The 12,516-nt window shown below is 46.5% G+C and overlaps 1 protein-coding gene across 6 annotated transcripts in view; it reads right to left on the reverse strand.

Annotated features, from left to right (window-relative positions):
• Nucleotides 1-12,516, reverse strand: part of LOC140263339 (scavenger receptor cysteine-rich domain-containing protein DMBT1-like) — a 39,264-nt gene that overhangs the window by 11,672 nt on the left and 15,076 nt on the right. For 4 of the 6 annotated variants that reach the window (XM_072358214.1, XM_072358216.1, XM_072358211.1 and 1 more), the window contains exons 1-9: nt 10,696-10,996; nt 7,145-7,474; nt 6,708-7,037; nt 5,637-5,966; nt 4,942-5,256; nt 4,065-4,394; nt 3,380-3,709; nt 2,033-2,371; nt 159-488 (exon numbers count right to left, since the gene is read on the reverse strand). In XM_072358214.1, the coding sequence (XP_072214315.1) occupies nt 159-488; nt 2,033-2,371; nt 3,380-3,709; nt 4,065-4,394; nt 4,942-5,256; nt 5,637-5,966; nt 6,708-7,037; nt 7,145-7,474; nt 10,696-10,810 (2,749 nt within the window). In that variant the 5' untranslated portion in view covers nt 10,811-10,996. Of the gene's footprint in view, nt 1-158; nt 489-2,032; nt 2,372-3,379; nt 3,710-4,064; nt 4,395-4,941; nt 5,257-5,636; nt 5,967-6,707; nt 7,038-7,144; nt 7,475-10,695; nt 10,997-12,516 lie in introns of those variants that run through there. The other 2 variants (XM_072358213.1, XM_072358212.1) reach the window with 2 other exon arrangements.

A 12,516-nucleotide genomic window follows, 5' to 3' on the forward strand; every position in this document is an offset into this window, starting at 1 on the left:
CTATGTGTCCCAGTAGCTCTCTTTTTTAACAGTTTCCACCAGTCTGAGAAGTCCTGGACACAAGAATTATTGGGCATCTTGCCCTCATACTGTTCCCAACCCTCAGCTTGGATCATGGCCTTGATCCACCTGCAAAGAGAGCTCTCAGTGATGATTACCTGAGCACACAACACCAGCATCTTCCAAATGGCTGCAACTGTGGAGTCCTCTAGGCTTGACCGGGCATTCAGTGAGGGTAGCTTCCGTCCCAAGACATCTCACTCCTTCTAGCCAGATGGGGCCAGACCCTTGCCCAAATGAAGATAGCCTCATAGCTGACACTGCCGTTCCACAGTTCAGCTGCCGGCACACCACATTGGCATCATTCAGATCCCAGTCATCATGGCACACTGTCCCCCACTGCTGACTGTGAAACACCTCCACCCGTCCAGAGCAGCGGTGTGGGCCGTTCACCAGCCGTATGGCTTCTGGGCTCCGCATGTCTATGTCTGAAAACATAATCAGGGTGAGAATAGATCCTAGCCAGAAACTCCTGCCTTTCTGGTTGCCAGCAACATGGTGGACCTCTCCATCCTGCAATCTTGCAAGTATTCTTGCACTGTACTTTTGCATGCACAATAAATCTTTGGATCAAGAGTGTTTTGTCCATGCCTTACATACTGGCCAAGTCCTTGCCATGTATTTGAGACTGAAGTCATGCTTTATGGGAACAGATCAAATCTAAAGTCTCTAGGCTGTAGATACACAGGTGCTGAGATGCTTGGGAGTGCTACATCCACACCACTTTATGCACCAGCAGCACACAGAGTCCTAGCAGCATGAAAATAATGTTTATCTTCTCCTCAGCATGCATGCTGAAATGTCAGCATCAATCACAGCAGACAGGCGAGGACTGTAGTGAAACAATCTGCTTATGCCACATAAAGTGTCTGTTTCACTGGTAGCTCCAGCTAATTCACCACCACCCTTCATGGAGGGTCCATGTACAAGGTGCAAGCTGGCTTCCCCTGTCCTGTTCCTGAATCTACCAATGAGAAAGTCCGGGTGTTACTGAGGGTACAACCCTGATAGAAACACAGACGATTCCTGCATGCCTGATGTGGTGCTCTCTTTGAGCAATTTCTGTCCCAGTTTGCCAGACAAGGCCATATCTTCACCCAAGGTAAACTGCAGCAGTTAGTGCAAAGGCAAACACAGCTGATCAATGCAGAGAGCCACCAATCACTCAGATAAAAGTATTGCATAAAAGCAGCCCTCTGCCTGCCCGCAATACATGCACCACTTCCCTGCTTCATTTTTGCCAAGAGCGAGCCTGCTGCTTGGGAGAAGAAGAGAAAGATATTAATTACTGAAGGTAATTGCACATGCAGGGAATAGTGTGGCAAAAAGAAGGGACTTTCCAGGGACTGTAGAGTAGCATGGCTGAGGAACAGTGACTGGAAAAACAAGCGGAGTAGCTGCCTGGATATACAGCCCTGCAGCATCAGGACTCCTTGTGTTTTCTCCCAGGCAACAAGTGATAGGACAAGAGGAAATAACTTTAAGTTGTACCAAGAAAGGTTGAATTTGGATATTAGAAAAAAAAATCTCTACTGAAAGGGTTGTGAAGCATTGTAACAGGCTGCCCAGGGAAGGAGCTGAATCTCCATCCCTGGGGGTATTTAAATGATGGAGTTAATGTAATGCTCAGGAACAGAGTATAGTGGTAGACTTGGAAGTGCTAGGCTAATGCTTGGACCTGATAACCTTAGAGATCTTTTCCAACCTAAATGATTCTATGATTTCATGATGGTCTCTTGAAGAAAGGCTGTGTCTTACAGGCTTAGGATTTCTGGGGATCCCAGGTTTGGGATTTCCAAGGACTTTGCCTTCTGTAAGCCCCCTAAAAGAAAAACATTTCGTGCTCCCTGGTGGGTCTGTAGAAACAAGCAGTGGTTCAGACAAGATAAGGAGGAGCTGAAGGGTGAAGTTACAGGGATAAGTAGCATGACCTCGTAAGGAGAAGGCTGATACCTGACTCACCAACACTGACCTACAGCCCCAGAGCACACGACACTCGCATATCCCTTGGACTTGCAGCTCTGGGCTCCCCAGAGCTTGACTTTGCATTCAAAGAGGGCTCGCTCCATCCCTGTGCACTTCACAGCATCAACCCAGGTCAGACGAGGTCCTTCCCCATACTGGGAAGAGCTTGAGGCAGAGCGTGCTGTCCCGCAGCCCAGCTGCCTGCAAACCACATAAGCTTCAGCCAGGTCCCAGCCATCAGCACAGACAGTTCCCCAGCGCTGATCATGAAAAACTTCAAGCCTTCCTGAGCATTTATCAGATCCATTCACCAGGCGGAGATCTGCTAGGTCAGAAATGCCTGATCCTGCAACATCAGAAAGAATAAACATGTAAGGGGATATCTTCTGCTCTGTGAAACCTTGAGCTGCCAGAAATGCATCTGTACAAGAGGCTGAATAGTTCTGAGGGTCAAGGATGCACTGACAGTGAGAGATGGGGAAGACTTTTAGATGTGATACCAATTAGCTGAGGAAAAATAAAAAAGAAAGAGAAAGAGAGAAAGGGAGAAAGAGAGAAAGAGAGAAAGAGAGAGAGAAAGAGGGAGAGAAAGAGAGAAAGGAAAGAAAAGGAAGGAAAGGAAGGAATGGAAGGAAAAGAAGGAAAGGAAGGAAAGGAAGGAAAGGAAGGAAGGAAGGAAGGAAGGAAGGAAGGAAGGAAGGAAGGAAGGAAGGAAGGAAGGAAGGAAGGAAGGAAGGAAGGAAGGAAGGAAGGAAGGAAGGAAGGAAGGAAGGAAGGAAGGAAGGAAGGAAGGAAGGAAGGAAGGAAGGAAGGAAGGAAGGAAGGAAGGAAGGAAGGAAGGAAGGAAGGAAGGAAGGAAGGAAGGAAGGAAGGAAGGAAGGAAGGAAGGAAGGAAGGAAGGAAGGAAGGAAGGAAGGAAGGAAGGAAGGAAGGAAGGAAGGAAGGAAGGAAGGAAGGAAGGAAGGAAGGAAGGAAATTTAAAAAGGAAGAGTTGGTGCCCAAGACCTGCTTAGAATGGGCTTGGTTGGACTAAAATCCAGTATAGTTTAGGCTATTTGACTGATGAGAATCATCTCTGGATAATGCTAGCTGCCAGGATTTGTGCTAAATGGCACCAATCAAAAGCACGCCAGAGTAGAGAATCCAGTAAAAATGGGCTATAGCCATTTAATTTTCTTATGCTTTATCTGAGTATAGGAGCTGTCCTCCATCCAAAGGTGGATAATTAGAGATTGATTTCAAAGCTCTCCATGCTGTCTGCAAATTTTTCTTGAATCATAGGCCCTTACAATCACATGGAATCACCACTTCAAGCCTCGGGAATGCTTGCTGCTGTCTGATGGACACTGGTTACCTGAGCACACCACACTGGCAGCTTCATGATGATAACAGTTGTGGACACCCCATCCTTTGAACTTGCATTCGGAGAGGGCAGCTTCTGTCCCTGTGCAGTTGACATCATCCAGCCACATGGATTCCGGTCCTTGCCCAAAGTAAGCCCTCGGTGGAGCTGATATTACCACCCCACAGTCCAGCTGCCGGCAAACCACTGCAGCATCTGTGAACTCCCAGCTGTCATCGCACACCGTTCCCCATTGCTTGTTGTAAAGCACTTCCAGTCTCCCAGCACAGCGACCTGGGCCATCCACCAGTCGAACTGGGGCAAAACGGGAAACATCCGAGCCTGCAAGCAAAGAAGCAACTCAGTCAAACACTTCACATCCGTTCAGTTTCTGTGGAGAAAGATTAGGAATGTTCATTCTCATTGGCAATGCTGTACAGAGTGTTGTGTTTACATTGCCTCTGAATCCACAGCACTGTGGAGACACTTGTTTAAGGATCTGAGAATATTTGTTCCAGCACAAAGTTGGATAAATCACAGAGTCAGAGAATCAGAGAATGGCTTGAATTAAAAGGGACCTTGAAGATTATCTGCATCCAACAGTAGCCATCTTCCATCCAGTGCAATGGTGGAAGGGGACCTGACCATATTGTAATAGCTAATGTATCCCAACCCAGTCCTACTCACTGAAACTCACCTGAGCACACAACGCTAGCGTGCTTTCCATGGCTGCAGCTGCTCTTTCCCCATGGGCTGGCTCTGCATTTTGTAAGAGATAATTCTGTTCCCTCGCAGCTCACATTCTCCAACCACACGCGCTGAGATCCAGCATCCAAGTATGCTTCACCTGAGGCCGACAGTGCTGTCCCACAGCCCAGCTGCTGGCACACAACCTCGGCATCCTTTACATCCCAGCCACGGTCACACACAGCTCCCCACATCTCCTCATGAAACACCTCAACTCGGCCAGCACAGCGATGTGAGCCATTCACCAGTCGGAGATGAGGAGGCTCTGGGATGATTGAGTCTGCAAATATCCAAGAGTGTTATAAATTCTGGAAGTTTTCTTCCATAAATCCCTTCTACAGAATTCCTTCCATGTTTATCTGCTTACACTTAAGCTTCTGGCTCCTCTTCCAGTCACTAAAAGTCAAAGAGGAGGGGAGAATAGGAGAGCTTCTCTGTGCAACACAGTACTGCTCCCACAGCTTGCACTGTGTAAGTTGTCAGCCCCACTCCCACCATGAAAACTTCACTGGGGAGGTTATTTGCACCAGGCTTTCCCCCTTGGTATTATTCTTCCTGTTGTTGGACATGGTCAGCCTCAAGGGTTCATGGGGGAGGTTGCCTGCTGGAATTCCTCCCATCTTCCTGAATAAACACTTTGGCAAGAGAGTAAGGGGCCCTAATCATTCACCAACTACAGGACAAGTTTACGGAGACCATATTGACTAATGATGCTGAAGCCAGGTCCCAGCTCAGCTTTGCATGAGACATGGACCAGCTGTCCCCACACCTTCCACCAAACCCCTTGACTTGTTTCAGAAGTGAAATGCAGGAGAAGCAACACCCACCTGAGCACACCACACCGGCATCTGCCCAGTGGTCACAAGTATTGATTCCCCATGGCTTGGCCAAGCAGGCAGACAGTGAGTACTCAAACCCTGTGCAATTCATCCCATCCAGCCACACGATTCCGGACCCTTGGCCAAACTGAGCCTGTCCAGGGGCTGACAGTGCTCTCCCACAGCCCAGCTGCCTGCACACCACATTGGCATCCAGCAAATCCCAGTTCTTGTCACACACAGTTCCCCAACGCTTGTTGTGTAAGATCTCAACCCTGCCAGCACAGCGGTTCCTAGAATTCACCAGCCGGATCTGGTCACCCTCTGCATTGAAAAAAAGAGGGGAAAAAAAGGGAGAAGAGTTGGCACCCTGCAATCCACAAATGGCTTCTCGGCATGGCAAGATTATCAGGCCACTGGAGCTGATCATTTTATTTAATGGCATCAGGATTATGACATTAGGCTCATGAAAAGGATGCCTGAGACCAGTAGCCCCCAGCACCTTCTGGCAGAGGGGCAAGAGTCTGGAAGCTGAAACTTCCCATTGCAGCCATGCCAAGGGGAACAGCCAGAGTATCTCCAACCTGCAAATGTCCCTTGATAATAAGAAAGCCACAAAGAGGGCACATTATCTGCTGCAGAGGCAGAGCATTAAGGTGATGAACCAGGCATCACTCCTCCTATGTCATTCCCAAGGTGGTTACCTGCACACACCACACCAGCTGATGTCCAAGGATGACATGTGCTTTTGCTCCATTGTCTTGTTTTGCATGTAAAGAGGGCACTTTCTGAGCCTGTGCAGTTTATGTTGCCTGGCCACATCTGTCCAGATCCTTGTCCAAAACGAGACCCAACAGGAGCCAACAGTGCTCCACCACAGCCCAGCTGCCTGCACACCACTTGAGCCTCAGCCATCCCCCAGCCATCATCACACAAAGCTGCCCAAGTGTCGTTGTGAAAGACCTCGACCCTGCCATTGCAGCGAGTTGAACCGTTGACCAGGCGGAGCTCCATTGAAATAGGAACCCCTGAATCTGTAAATGAAAAGAGAAAGACATGGATTCTTCTGTTTGATGGAGTTGTGCATCCTCTGCTCATGGTGAGCTTGTATCAGAAACTTCTTTAGAACCTTTTATGCGCAGAAGATTGTTGAGACAGGCATGGCCATTCATTTGTTATGGAAGTACAAGGGGTAATGGCTTTAAACCAAAACAGGGCAGACTTAGATTAGATGTAAGCAAGAAATTCTTCACTATGAGGAAGGTGTGACAGAGGAACAGGCTGCCCAGTGATTATGTGTATACACTGTCACTCCAAGTGTTCAAAGTTGGGTTAGACAGGACTTCAAACAACATGAAAATTCTCCCTGTCCAAGACAGAGATGTTGGACTAGATGATGTTTGAAGATCCTTTCCAGCCCAAACTATTCTAAAATTCTATGAACACTTGCAGAAAGCTTTGCACGGTATAGGTTAGTTGTCCTCAAGACAAATATGTGTAGGTGCTTGATAATTTATGCATGTGACTGCAAATGCCCATTTGAACCTGGGGATCCCCAGACAGCTCACTTGTCTTGAAGCTCAGCAACAGTGAGAGGCAGAAGAAGTAGGAGAAGACTTTCCATGGTAACTTGCCTGCATGCAGCACCACAAAGGGACACTGTAATGAGCACTCTGCTCAACGCTCAGTACTGTTGAGCATCTACAAGATCCCTTACAGAACTCTGAAATATTCTGTATGCTGTCATTTAACCTTTAGGTCTGAGTGAGAATTACCTGAACATAGCACTCCAGCATCCTCTCCATGGTAGCAGTTGTTGACTCCCCACGCACTTGCCTTGCAGTCAAAGATGGATTCCTCCATTCCAGTGCAGTTCACCTCATCCAACCAGATGGTATCTTGTCCTCTCCCATAGTGAGCAGCTTTCGTGGCCAGCACTGCTGTTCCACAGCCCAGTTGTCGACACACCACATTAGCATCAGCCAGATCCCAGCCATCATCACAGATGGTGCCCCATCTTTGGTCATGGAGCACCTCCACTCTTCCTGCACAACGGCTGGGGCCATCGAGCAGCTGGAGCCGACCCATTTTGGAGACATGGGATTCTGTGGACAACCCAAGAGGAATGGTTGTGGGTGACTTGTGTACAGTGAGGTACAGCAGGAAGGGGAACAGGCATGGAGGTCTCATACAACAGTCTGGTTGTGTCTACCTGAGCACTCCACGCTGGCATCCTCCATGTGGCCACAATTGTGATCTCCCCATGGCTTGGCCTGGCATTCAGAAAGGGCAGCTTCTGTCCCTGTGCAGTTGACATCATCCAACCAGATCGGTCCTGCTCCTTCTCCGTGCCGAGCTGATCCTGAGATTGACAGCACCGTTCCACAGCTTAGCTGCCGACAAACAACCTGGCCATCAAGGGAATCCCAGTGGTCACCACACACTGTCCCCCATATCCCATTGTAGAGAACCTCCACTCGTCCAGCACAGCGGCCATAGTCACTGACCAGGCGGAGTTCCACTGAGTGTGAGGACACTGCACCTGCAAAACCAAGAGGGAAAAGAAGTCTGGAGGTGTCATCCTAGGATGAACAGGGTTCAGCTGCTCACTTATTTGAGATGCCTCCTGCCCCCGTGGAGGCATCAGAGGAGGTTTCAGAGAAACTGCTGAGCATACTACACTTATCTTCAGCTTAGAGGAGTCTGAAGAAAGACCTCATGGTAGCCTGAGGGAAGTGATCGTGGCTCCTGTCAGTGTTCAAGAAGAGCTTGGACAATACTCTTAGATACATAATTTAACTTGGGTTGTCCTGTATAGAGATAGAATTCAGGTCTTTGCAGGTCCTTTCCAACTCAGAATATTCTGATTCTACATGGTCAAGGAAACCTAAGCTGTTTATAGGCAGCTGAGTCCCATCCTGCTCCCAGGTTAGAGTAATCCCAAGCACAGATACAGGTTGAGTGGAGATTCACTTGAGAGCAACCCTGAGGAGGAGGATTTGGGGGTGTCAGTTGTTGAAAGTATCAGCACGAACCAGCAACGTGCTTTTGGATCCCAGAAAGCCAACTTTATCCTGGGCTGCATCAAGAGAAGCGTTGAGAGGTGATTTGGACTAGATATTAGGAAGAAATTCTTTACCATGAGAGTGGTGAGACACTGAAACAGGTTGCCTAGAGAGATTGTGGATGCTCTCTTGTTAGAAGCATTTAAGGAAAGGCTGCATGGGGCTGCAAGCAACCTGGGCTAGTGAGAGGTATCCCTGACTATAGCAGGGGGGGTTGGAACTAGATGATCTTAAAGATCCCTTCCAACGTGATGCTGTGATACTGTGATTCTATGATCTCTCTCATTACTAGAGAGTGTCCAAAGGAAGGCAACAAAGACATCAAAGGGTGTAGAGGTCAAGACGTATGAGGAGCAGCTGAAGCTTGTTTGTTCAGCCCAGAGAAGTGAAGACTGAGGGGAAGCATGGTGGCCAGCAGATTTCTCATGAGGAACAGGTGCTTTGGTGGTATCAACAGAACCCATGAGAAGGCATGGAACTACATTGGGGGATAATGAGACTGGGTGTTAGGAAAAGGTCCTGCACTAGAGAGAGGTGAGCTCAGAACAAGCTGCCCAGAGCAGTGATCACAGCCCTGAGCTGAGAGAGCACAGTAGTGTTTGGAGAGCAGTCTTCAATATATGATTTAACTCATAGGCTGACCAATACTGAGTGAGGAGTGAATTCATTCCAAATCAGAATAATCTATGATTATAATCCGTGATTCTATTACTGTGTGTGCCCAAGGCTCCTTGAGGCAACAGTAATAGCCCTGAGTGTTTGTAGGATGCTGAGCGCCATCTGCGTATCTAAATGCCTGAATATAATTCTCTTAACGTCAATATGGATCACACACCACAGATGATCCCTTCCTGGTCATACAACAGATAAATGGTTGTATAACAGCTACACACAGAATTTGGAGAAGTGGAGTAATTCTTATTCATGGGAAGATTTCCTCACTCTGCAAGACCTGCAGTAGAACATTGCCTCCAGTTCCTTACGCACGCTTAGCACGAGCAGTAACAAAATGGAGCAATACATTAACTGGAAGTGACTAATGCAGAAAACCTAACGGTCAGCATAAAAATAAATGCTGAAGAGGAATGTGATTGCATTCTGTAAAGAGATTTTTGACCACGGATGATGATTTCGAAAGAACTCAGGCAACAATCTGTGCTCTGGTCCAGCACAACTTTGCTGTTCCCAGTGCTGAGTCATAGGCAGTGTTGGGACCTGGGGTTGACATCTTCCCTCAGCTAGTTACCCCATCCTACAAAACTACTTAAATCTAAGCAGCTAAAAACCTCATCCCCCGGTTGTCTTTCTTCTACTGGCACAGAGCAGTGGGAAACACTGTCCACTCAAATTGGGACCTGCCTTCTCTAGAGGCACTTCACTCTCCACTGTTTGTGAAATCAAATCCCTGCATCATTCTCAGGCACGAACTGGAAACAGGGAGATGTAGGCTTCCTGAAAAGGACAAGCTGTCCCTCTGCATGCAGGCTGGAGTAGCTCAGCTCTTTCATTTATAAGGGCAGGGAATAAGGAAATGTCTTTGCAAAGACAATACTAAAAATAATTTTGATGATGAGACTGAAATGGATGCACTGCAGGCACTCACTTCCCAGACTGCAAGCTCTCCATTCCCCATGCATATGGGCCATTTTGCTCTCTTTCCTCATTTTTACTAAAAACTACCCTCTCTTAAGCAGTAACAACTCAACCTCACATTTGAGAATTAGCAGAGCTGATGTACTGCTTGGTATCTTTCTTACATTGCCTTGGGCAGGGCATGAGATGTCATGGCTACCCCAGGCAATTAGGATAGCCCAGATGACTCCAGCAATCCAGGAGATACTGACTATGGAAGAGATGGTCACCATTCTGAAACTTCCAGCAGTAGAAGTTCCAGTAGAAGTTCCAGATAGAAGGAATGTTCTTCATTGCTCGTGAATTGATCACCAAGGAGGAAGAAAACCCAAGCATGTTATAGTATTCTTTTCTGTCATGAGGAAGTGATACAAGCTGGCTTAGTAACAATCAGTTAGGAAATTAAGGCTGTACTGGCAGAGAAAGTACATTCCGAGTTTCATTTCCTCCAAACACAATCTGAAGAAGAGGGGAGAGCTGAAAAAACACTTAAATGGAGCCCAGATCAAATAACCCGCCCTGAATAAACCAAAGTTTGGCAGGATAGAAGACCAACTGCGAGTGTCTATGGGACAGACTCAGGAGGAAAACTGGGCTTATTTCCCTATGCTCTTGTAACACTAAGTCCCAAGTCTCTAAATCTATAGCAAAATCACATGTGAAGAGGCAGAGAGATGATGATCAGCTTTGGGAGTTCAGTCTGCATGGCTAGCCTTGCATAAAGACATTTCTTCTGCCTCCAAAACCATCATAAGATACTCCTTCCTGCCCCAAATCATAGCGACATAGAAACAAATGGGTCACTGGATCACACAGTCCTACAGTCATACACTCACAGTTTGGCTTGGGTTGGAAGGGCTGTTAAAGCCCATGTAGTCCCAATAGCCCTGCCATGGGCTGGTTGCCCCCCACCATATCACATATCACACCCATCCAAACTTCAGCACCTCCAGGGATGGAGCAGCCACAAGTTCTCTGGGCAGCACCTCATCATCTTACTCCCTCCTGCTGGAGGAGCACACATTGCATATGGGATCCCTGTGAGCAGAAGCAAAGCATCACTCACCCCAGAGGCACACCATCAGCAGGAGGACCCTCACACTCTTGGCTCCAGTGTAGGTGGGTTGGTTTCTGCCCCAGGAGAACCTGGGTGAGAGATGAAGTGCAACTGGCAGCCCCATGTTCACACATCCATGGGCTGGAAGCTGGAGCAGAGCACCCTGCTGAGAGCCAGCAGCTGAGTGTCGGGTCCCACCGGCCAGCTGGGAGGGACGGAGAGGAACTGGGGCAGATGGGAGTGACAGGCATTTCAGCAACAAGCCCTCTTCCTGTTCCCTCCTTTGCTCTGGGCTTTTCCCTGCTTTCCCAGCCCAGCTTCCTTTGCCCCTTGGCCACTTGGGCTTTGTGTGAAGCTGTTCCAGCAGGTGACCCTCTGCTCCATGCCACAGCCTACTCCTGTAGCTTGATTGTGAAATGGAGAGCTGTTCCAGGAAAGTGCAGAGCAAATACAACTCTCTCTGCACCCTGGTCCCGTGTTTTACTTGCCATCCCCAAGGGCACCTATGTGGTCATGCAGTGTCATGGGTATAGCACAAGATGACTTCTTCTGTTGACCTAAATCAAGCTTTCATTTACATGACTGGGGAAAAGTTGCCTGTTGTGTGCAAGAAAATAAACTGTGAAATGTTGAAAATGTCATTTTGATGGAATCTGGAGCCAGCATGACACTGAGCTGGCCAGGAAACAGCTTCCCAGCTAGAGGGAAGGCAGGAAAGAAAAGTCCATATACACCTGAGTACTCTGTGCTCCATAAGTTTCCCCTAACCAGTGTGGGTTCCCATTAGAACTATCAAAATGGCCAGTGGCTAAGGCATTTGTATAGGTTCGCTGTTGTTCAGGTTCAGTTTGAAAGAAAATGGACAATATTAATCTTTTACTCAGTAGAAGAAGCAGATGAGGTGCAGAAATGTGCTGTTTTTTGTCTCCCATCCCTTGCATGGTGCACAGCCTGGTGGCATGCAGTTTTGCAAGGAGGGAGTCAGAAGCCAGAGTAAGGATGCTACTGAGAGAAGAGAAAAAGAAAAAGAAAAAGAAAAAGAAAAAGAAAAAGAAAAAGAAAAAGAAAAAGAAAAAGAAAAAGAAAAAGAAAAAGAAAAAGAAAAAGAAAAAGAAAAAGAAAAAGAAAAAGAAAAAGAAAAAGAAAAAGAAAAAGAAAAAGAAAAAGAAAAAGAAAAAGAAAAAGAAAAAGAAAAAGAAAAAGAAAAAGAAAAAGAAAAAGAAAGAGAAAAAGAAAAAGAGAAAGAAAAAGAAAAAGAAAAAGAAAAAGAAATAGAAAAAGAAAAAGAAAAAGAAAAAGAAAAAGAAATAGAAAAAGAAAAAGAAAAAGAAAAAGAAAAAGAAAAAGAAATAGAAAAAGAAAAAGAAAAAGAAAAAGAAAAAGAAAAAGAAAAAGAAAAAGGAAAAGGAAAAGGAAAAGGAAAAGGAAAAGGAAAAGGAAAAGGAAAAGAAAAAGAAAAAGAAAAAGAAAAAGAAAAAGAAAAAGAAAAAGAAAAAGAAAAAGAAAAAGAAAAAGAAAAAGAAAAAGAAAAAGAAAAAGAAAAAGAAAAAGAAAAAGAAAAAGAAAAAGAAAAAGAAAAAGAAAAAGAGAAAAAAAGAGCTTGCAAAATCATTAAATTAATGTCCCTCATTGCTCCAAATGGGGATGTCAAGGTTGCGGTGAGTGCTGTGCTAGTGGCGCATTGAAGACAGTGATGAGGAAGGATGTGGCTCCATTAGGAACATGGTTGAAAGTTCTTGCCCGATGTGTACAGAAATAAGAAATGAAACCAAAGCATGTTATGGAAGGATCTAGCATGACCAGGATGGCCTCATGCTGAATTGAAATGTT

The sequence above is a fragment of the Excalfactoria chinensis genome, chromosome 29, assembly GCF_039878825.1.
Source record: "Excalfactoria chinensis isolate bCotChi1 chromosome 29, bCotChi1.hap2, whole genome shotgun sequence".
Lineage (NCBI taxonomy): Eukaryota > Metazoa > Chordata > Aves > Galliformes > Phasianidae > Excalfactoria > Excalfactoria chinensis.